Raw genomic sequence first — 9,356 nt, 5'->3', positions numbered from 1 at the left:
ATGTCATTTATAGGTTCTATATTAGATTAAATTTTTTTTATTATTATTTAGAACTTGTATACTCAAAATATAATGAATTTTAATGTTACATCTTTTGTGTCAACTTTATGAATTAAATGTATAAAATAACTTAACAAACATAAGAATGACTCATGAAGTCTTTCCCTCTTTACCATTGATTGCACATTTTTGTTGCTTTCTTTTACTATATTATTTTAAAAACAAAAATCACAAATTTATTGGTTATCATTGCCATTTTTTATTAATCTTTTATTTTTATTTTTTTACCAACACTTTTGTCCCATCACTTTCTTATGGAATCGATCATCCGATTTATACTGCAACCACTGTTATTGGAAATCACATTTTGGGCATTAAACATCCTTACACAAGCTAGAACTAATTGTTGAGCTTTTATCACAGCTAGATAATGCTTGGATTTGTTCACATCTTAGCATCAAGAATTTTCAGATATGACAAAAGATAATGGTTGCGAGAGAGGGCTTCTGGCGATGGTGGTTGGGCAAATGTGAAAGGGTTTTCAGATATGACAAAAGATAATGGTTGTAGCCTATGGAAATAAATTTAAGATTTTCAGATTAGGGTTTCAGAGCTAATATCTCCGTACATATATGTGTGTGTTTATTTTTTGGATTTGGATTTGTTTAAATTTAGTTCAAATTTGGTTCGACTTTTATTTTGTTTTGTTTTATTTTTGTGTGATTTGGATTTGAAAAAAGATTGGGGATGTCGGTGATAGGTTGTCGTGATTTTAGAAGCGGATGGTGGTAGTTTTCGATGGCTATGGATGGTGGTGCTGGTGACAGTTTGTGACTGGAAAAAGAAGAAGAAGAATGAAAACTGCAAAATAAATGTATGAAAAATATGAATGTTAGGGAAAAAAATGTATTTTTTATGAATTTTTATTTTCTAAAAAATTATATAATTGTGTGGACTAATAAAATTGTGTCACGTGTACACTATGTACAATAAAATTTGGCACTTAACAACTAAATTTAAATAGAAACTATAAACTGATAAAATGGTTATTTGCGGCATAACCCCCAATACTTTCACTTTACTTGCACTTAACCTCAAAAATTCAAATTTTGGTAGTAAAACTCCCGAAATTAGGAAACATAGCAATTTACCGTTTCCATCCATTTTAAATGTTAAGTGTCATGTTAGACTGTCCATGTGCACATCTATGTAGACACGATGTACGTATGACATAATTTTATTGGTCCACGTAATAAATTATTTTAAAAATAAAAAAAATAAATTAAAAATAAAACATATATTTTTCAAAAAATAAGTAACTTTTTTCCCTTTTTTTCTTCTTCATTCTTTTTTTTTTTAAGTTCTTCACTTTCACATATACCATCACCAATATTATTATATGAAAAGATTAACAATCACCACCCACCACCCTCCTCCACAACCCACCCTCATCAACCATCAGCGCAACAAACACTACCACTTCACCCTACTGTTTATATCCGAATCACACATAGAAAAAAAAATTAAACAAAATTTAAACTAAATTTAAACAAAATTAGATCAAACAAACACACACTTATCTACACAAAAATTTCAAATCTTCAACTTCGAACCAGATCTAAGATCTCTACTTTCATTGCAAAGCCCAACCCCGACTATCCACTTACGAGATCTCCACACGAACCCATAAAACCACAAACCCACGAACCCATCCATCCCCATCGAACCAAGAATACCATCCCTGTCATCGAACAATAAACCCACGAAGCTAGACCATCCCCGTTGAACCACGAACTTGTCTCCATCCCCTTCGAGCCACGAACCCCATCGCCATCCTCATCAAACTTGCACAAAAAAATACACACACACAGAGAGAGAGAGAGAGAGAGAGAGAGAGAGAGAGAGAAAGAAAAAGAGAGAGAGGGAAAATAAAAGAGACGAGTTCGGGAGGACCTGAGTTTTGGGGGTCGTAGATCTTGATTTCGTGGTCCAAATGCATTGCCGGAGTGCTTCTCCACCACCACCGACGACTTCTTCGTGAGTGCATCTTCGATAGAAAAAGAGAGAGAGGGGCGAATATATAGGCTTTAAGGGACGAGGATTTCGATTTTGTAGTTTGTTTTAATAATAGGTGGCTGGAGTTTTGGGTTTGCTCTAGGCAAATCCCATTGAGAGAGAGAGAGAGAGAGAGAGAGAGAGAGAGAGAGAGAGAGAGAGAGAGAGAAATGGTTTGGAATTAGGGTAAATGGTTGAAGAAGAAGAAGGTTGAGGAAAAAGAAAAAGAAAAAAAAAAAGAAGAAAATTATATTTTTTTTCAATTTTTCTTTATTTTTTTAAATGAAAAAAAAAAACTGAAACGAAAAAAATGTTTTTTTTTTTATTTATAATATTTTCTAATTTTAGGGCATTTCCCGTCAAAATTTAAATTTTAAAGGTTAAGTGTAAATAAATTGAAAATATTAAGAGTTATGCCGCAAATAACCGTTGATAAAAGTATCTTAGTTTTGTTTTTTGCCACCAAAATTTAAATTTTGAGTTAAGTAATGTAATAACAAAGTAAAAATATTGAGATTTTTACCGTACTTAATTTAATTTTATTTATTAGTACTAGTACATACTATATAAAGTCCTCGCCAGGTCACATGCTCACAAACGGAAAACAAAAATGAAAATGAAAATTGGAGTTTTATTCTTCTTAATTCTGCTTCTACGTACATTTTCCCCTACTTCGGCCCATTGCTCCAGTGAAGAAGAAGAAGAAGAAATTCAAAGGTCTCAATTCCCAGACGGTTTCTTCTTCGGAACAAGCACTTCAGCCTATCAGGCACTCTTCTTCTTCAATTATTATTCTTTTAATTAGTTCCTTACGACCCATTTTTCTGAAATGTTATGTTCTTTACTACGGTATTCTTAACTATTTTTAGGTTGAGGGAGCATTTCTTGAAGATGGAAAGAGTCTCACCAACTGGGATGTCTTCGCTCATATTCCAGGTATAAATATGTCAATCAAATTAATCTATGTATAAAGACAAGGATTTCTCTTTAATTTGTTATTGTTATTTATCCCTTAATCTTATATATCCTCAAATATTTCAGGAAACATTATAAATAATGAAAATGGTGATGTTGCAGATGACCATTACCACCGGTATATGGTAAACATTAATTTGTTTTATTTGGCTTGGTTAAATATAAATTTAAATGCCATTATTTACTCTGTTTTTTAATTTTTGGTTTTTACAGGAAGATATTGAATTATTGCATTCTCTTGGGGTGAATGCATATCGATTCTCAATTTCGTGGTCAAGAATTCTGCCTAGTATGTTTATATTTTGGATTATTATCTTATTTATTAACTTTATAAGCTAATGATAATATAATCTCTTGAGTTTTTACTACATCAGGAGGAATATCTGGCGATGTTAACCCAGAAGGGATTAAGTTCTATAATAAATTAATCGACCACTTGATACATAGAGGTAATATTAATTTCATGTTCGCCCAAATAGTTTATAGAAGAGAACAAATCTTTGTTTCTTATTTATTTCATTAATAAGAGAATTTCTTATTTATATATGGTCAGGAATCGAACCATTTGTGACTATTTTCCACTTTGAGTTTCCACAAACTCTGGAGGACAAATACGGGGCATGGCTAAATCCTTCAATGAGGCAATTCTTTTATTTTGCAAAATAATTTGTCAGCAAACTAAATAGTAATCCTAGATGTATCTGTTTTATCTAAAAATAAAAAAGAAAAAATCTGCACCAATTGAATGACATCTTTGAAAAGGAAAAACAAGCTAGATTAGCTCAGTATGTGGTTTTTTCTTTTTTGTCATTTGATAAACAGGGAGGAATTTGTATATTTTGCGTCGATATGTTTCAAGGAATTTGGAGAAAGAGTAAAGTACTGGGTGACCCTAAATGAGCCAAACCATTGGGCGGAATTTGCCTATAATAGGGGAGAGTACCCTCCGGCTCGTTGTTCGCCGCCGTTTGGGAATTGCTCAAGGGGCGACTCTGATACAGAGCCTCTTGTTGTCATGCACAACATGTTAATTTCACATGCCATGGCTGCTCATCTTTACCGCAAATGCTTTCAGGTACTCAACTCCAAAGTTTATTACTTTTGTTTTTTACACACACACAGTAATGAAATGTGCACACAAATCACACACATGTGAATACACACTTATTTGTCAAGTTGTTTTAACCAATTGTTTATATTTAAGATAGATTTTATTTTCACTTATTAAATTATTAAGAGTGACTTGCCATTTCACTTTTATGTGTGGAATGTGTGTGCCTAGGCGTGTTCGTAAAATAGCCGATCCAATCCAATCTGCACAATTTAATTCACAAAGTGTGTATATCTGCATTTGTGCTGATTAAATTAGGTTGGAAAATTCAAAATCCTTGGATGTTGATTGACATGTAAAAGTAACCTATTCAATCCAACCCACACATTTTTATAAAAAAAGTTAAAAAATTATATATATAAATAGTATTTTAATATAAAGAAAATAATAATTTAAAAGTCTAATGCATATAATACAATTATATTTCAAAATTTAATAAATCAAATGTATATTCTATTCTTATATATAAATTTTTTTCAAATACAATTTAAAATAAAAGCAAACATTTCTTTATACATACATTTTTTTTCTTTTTTGAATTTATTATTTGCTATTTTATGTATTTTAATGTATTGTTGGAGACATAAAATAATTATAGTTTATTTTATTTTATTGCTAGTTATATGAAAAAATAAATTCATAAATATTAAATAATTTAATAATAAAAAGTAACCAATCTAAAATAACTTTGCGGATTGGATTGGATTGGATTTGAGCTATTGTGATGATTGGATTGGATCTAAAAAATGAAATCCGCACTTAGTGCGAATCGGATGTACTATGAGCAAAATAGTGCAGATTGGATTAGATGAACACCGTCTGTGTGGCCCTAGTACCTAATATGACACTCAATTTTAGCTATTTTAATTCCATTTTCCCAACCAAAAAATATATATATATTTTCATGTGGACCATCATTTTGAATTTAGTAGGAGATATAAATGGATGGATTTCAGAATCACATTACTTTCACAAATCGCCCTCACACACTCAAATCATGTACCTTATCCATTATTGTGCATTTATAAGTCTTTAATGATTTGAAATTTGAAACAGTTCATTTATTAGAATTTTTTATTATTAATTGTTAATGTTTGTATATTCAGTTGGTAGTTGCACATTAACTGGGAATTATTATGTTAACAAATGCAACAGAGGAAACAGGGTGGGTTTATTGGAATTTCTGTGTCTTCATTTATGTATGAACCACTTAGAGACGAAGAGGATGATCGGCTAGCTGCGAGTAGAGCATTGGCTTTCAATATCGCTTGGTAATTTTATCTGAATCATAAAATTAAAAGTGAAACGATCGAAGTTAAAATATAATAATTGTCCAATTATACTCTAATTATTATACCAATATTTAATTTATATATTTCCATATATATATAGAAATATTGTGAATGTGATTTGTGATTGGATAAGATATATAGGGCGTTAGATCCTTTAGTACATGGAGATTACCCTGTAGAAATGCGAGAGTGCATTGGGTTGAAATTGCCAAAGATTTCAACCGAAGAGAAAAAGATTCTGAAAGGCAGTATAGACTTCATTGGCTTAAACTACTATTCAACTTTCTACGCCAAAGACTGCATCCACACCCCTTGCTCCCCCAAGTCTCAACACCCAATTAAAGGCTTTGTCGAAACCTCAGTATTACGAGATGGTATACCTATTGGTCAACCGGTAATGCAAAATTTATTCCAAATTTGTAAGTTATCATATGTATGTGACATATATTATATAAATAGTTTATTACAGGTATAAATTTAATTTGGTTTTTTTCATGGTATTATTATTTATTTACATTTCTTCTATAGACCGGAATGGAAAGCTTCTTTGTAGTTCCAAGAGGCATGGAGAATATTGTTGAATACATTAAGCACAGATATTATAACATGATGATGTTCGTTACTGAGAATGGTCCGTATACAACTTAATTTACACACCACACAACTACGTTTTTTTAAATTAAGGAAAATTAAGAAAGAGTTGTAATGGATTGTTCTTTTATATTTATATAAAAAAAATAAATAATGTGGAAAATTAAAAATTTCTCTAGGATATGCTTCGCCGGTACAGGAGAGTGAACAAGCGCTGCTCCAAGATCTCAATCGCATCAAATTTCACAAAGGCCATCTTAACGCTTTAGCCCGCACAGTAAGGTATACATCGATCAAATGAAACTCAAGTACTTTTAATAACATTTATTAGCAAGCATAATTGCATTATTACACTACGTACATTTATTATTAATAGTGTGGTATGGTTTTTTAATTTAGGAAGGGTGCTAATGTGAGGGGATATTTCATTTGGTCGTTGATGGATAACTTTGAGTGGAATATGGGTTACGGCATTAGATTTGGGCTATATTATGTGGAACGCGCCACACTCAAACGTATCCCAAAACTTTCTGCCACATGGTTTGCAACCTTTCTTACTGGTACTAATGCAAGTGGACAGAGTCACCACAAGGGACTGTTTATGGAAAGCATTTGATTCCGATATATGAATATAAAAAAATATTCGTGTTCATTATTTTATAAAATATCCCATATAGTATATTATCATCCCTGCCAAAGTAGTAAATAAATGCTATGTTATGTATTATCAACAATAAATTTTCGGTACTCACTCATGTACTATCATATCCCCGTATGACCTCAATTGTTTTTTTTATATTTAACTATAAGATTTATATTAGTTGGGAGCAAATAAATAATATATAAGTGGGAATAGAAATAATGAGCATGAGTATTGATTTCCAATCAGCCTAATATATAACCAGGCAAATTAGAAAAATGATTCGATTACATTTTTTTATTATTTTTTTATTAATTTTTTTTTGGCTGAATATTAGTTTTTCAGTTTAAATTGACAAAAAAATCATAACACCCCTAGGCCCTAGCTATACATGATTTCCCCCATTTTCCTTTACCATGAATAATCGAGGCTGAGCTAAGACGGATTGGCCCACACCTATAGCCCATTTCTTTTTTGTTTGATAAAGATCTAGGGCCCATTTTTTTTTGTCTCACTAAAATACATAATTTAGGGATTTTTGATAAATATATAAAAATGACAAAAAAATTACATTTTTACAGATTTATTGGTTTTTTTTTTTTTTTACATTTTTTTATAGATATTTATTTTTTACAAAATTACAGTGTTGTTTTTTTATTATGATTAATACGAAATGTTGTTTTTTCTTTTGTTATTTTAGAACAATATTATTTTGGCGTTGCTACAACATGAAAGCATCATGAAAGAAACATTTTTCTTTCAAAAAAAAATAAATAAATAAACAAGTAAAAAGCTATAAAGAAAAAAAATCTTAAAATAAAACTATTTTTAAGTGTGTTGTGTAAATGTCTCTTTTTATCAAAGCTTATAGAAGAAAAGAAAAAAAAAGCCCCCAATAGAAATTAATTTTTGTGATAATTTCAAAATATATAAAAACAACAAAAAAATTTTATAAATATAGTCTGAATTTTTAATATTTTTACGATTTTTATGATTTTATTTACATAAAATATGGTCTTTTATGTATTTTTATGTTGTAATCTTGTTATTTTGTTGTTAATTTTTGTTATTTGTATATTACTTTTTATGTTGTTTTGATGTTACTTTCATGTAATTTTTTTGTTATTTTCTTGTGTTTTATAAAATACTATCAAAAGGAAATACCATTTTGGACCCTCTGTTTTACAAAAGTTACCAATTGGACCCTGTATTTTGTTAAATGACAAAATAGACCCTGAATTTTCTGAAATAGTACAAATAGGACCCTGAATTGATTTTTTGTCAAAATAAAGTATAATTATAATCCGATCTAAAAGTGCTATATGACAAAACTGTTTACATTTTTTGTATCTGTTCGTATTAAGCATTGTCTTCAAGTTGATTGTATTAAAAAAAGGTTATCAAAAATTAAGCTCAGGGTCCTATTTTTACTATTTTAGAAAATACAGGGTCCATTCTGTCATTTAACAAAACACAAGGTCTAATCTGTAACTTTTGCAAAACACAGGGTCCAAAATAGTATTTACCCTAAAAAAAACAAAAAACTTTGAACGTGAAAATATAAAATTTTTATAAAAATTAGTGTTTTATGTAATTATCTAATTAGAAAGACATAATTTTAGCAACATTTTAATTCTACTCTGTAGAATCCTTATATAATTATTTTTTATTTGTATTGAGCTTCTAATCTTTATTTTATGGTTTTCACAATAGAATCTGAGATGGTTGTCGTCTCTTAGTAGAATATTTTTCTTTTTAAAAAGGGTGATACTTATTTAATTTGGTACTCGAGTTTTATCGAAACATAAATTTTATACCTTATATTTCTAATAATAATTATTTAATATCTTATAATTTAAAATAATGCATACATATTATGGTGATTAATATGAATGTTATTCCGAAAATTACCCCATAGTGTGGCACGAAACAAGATGAGACGATATATAATTATGCAAGAGGCCGACCACCCAAAGGGCCTTGGGCTGAATAACTGAAGAAGCAAAATATCGATCATAGCATCTACCGAAAGGGTCGCGGTCGCTTGGAGAGAATATATAATCAAATATTCTCGATCAGCTTAGAGGATGCTCCCATGGTGGCATGCCCGACCAACAATGTCGCCAAGATGGAAACCAAATTCGCCTTAATTGCTCAATCTTTGAAGACTTAGTCATTTTGGATGCCTAAAAATAGTGGGATTGAGAAAATAGTGGGGTTGAGAGAATCAAGAGGATTGAGAAAATCGTGGTATTGACTCAATTAACCTTTATTATTTATTCTATAATTAATTCACTTGTGGCCCTATAAAAAGTGGGTCATTCTCACTATTCAGGGGGAATTCAAATTCTTTCAGAGAGCGATTACGCTCCACAATATTATCTGTAATTTCTAAATAAGAATATTAAGAAACTCACTTGATGAGGTTCTTGATATTTCTTAGTGAAATACATGATAAGGGGAGTAGGTCATTACCAATATCAGGGGTCGAACATTTATAAATTTCGTATATTGTTTATTGCTTTCGATTATTATTATCTATCAAATATTTAAAGTGTTATTTTATTGAGTCCGCGTTGTTGGCCAGAAACAAGATCATTGTTAAAAAAATAAACCTCCACTTACACTGATATTAAGACCAAATACAACCAGATACAAAGGACAGAAAAGGAAATACATACAAAATCCCTAA

At 30.3% G+C, this 9,356-nt stretch overlaps 1 protein-coding gene across 2 annotated transcripts; it reads left to right on the top strand.

Moving 5' to 3' along the window:
• The first annotated feature begins 1,305 nt into the window (after positions 1 to 1,305).
• LOC115706265 (beta-glucosidase 18) lies at positions 1,306 to 6,883 on the top strand. Of its 2 annotated transcripts, none has more exons than XM_061108279.1 (12): positions 1,306 to 2,824; positions 2,925 to 2,991; positions 3,097 to 3,155; positions 3,244 to 3,319; positions 3,405 to 3,479; positions 3,584 to 3,671; positions 3,853 to 4,105; positions 5,297 to 5,412; positions 5,575 to 5,827; positions 5,962 to 6,064; positions 6,204 to 6,306; positions 6,428 to 6,883. In XM_061108279.1, the coding sequence occupies exons 1-12, from the start codon at positions 2,666 to 2,668 to the stop codon at positions 6,438 to 6,440; spliced, it is 1,365 nt and encodes a 454-aa protein (XP_060964262.1). In that variant the 5' UTR covers positions 1,306 to 2,665; the 3' UTR covers positions 6,441 to 6,883. The 2 variants fall into 2 exon arrangements, with proteins under 2 accessions (XP_060964262.1, XP_030489713.1); XM_030633853.2 differs by having other exon boundaries at positions 6,424 to 6,883.
• The last annotated feature ends 2,473 nt before the right edge of the window (positions 6,884 to 9,356 follow it).

The sequence above is a fragment of the Cannabis sativa genome, chromosome 1 (assembly GCF_029168945.1).
Source record: "Cannabis sativa cultivar Pink pepper isolate KNU-18-1 chromosome 1, ASM2916894v1, whole genome shotgun sequence".
Taxonomy (NCBI): domain Eukaryota; kingdom Viridiplantae; phylum Streptophyta; class Magnoliopsida; order Rosales; family Cannabaceae; genus Cannabis; species Cannabis sativa.
The sequence above is the reverse complement of the archived record's forward strand: the minus strand, read 5'-3'. Positions and strand labels throughout refer to the sequence as shown.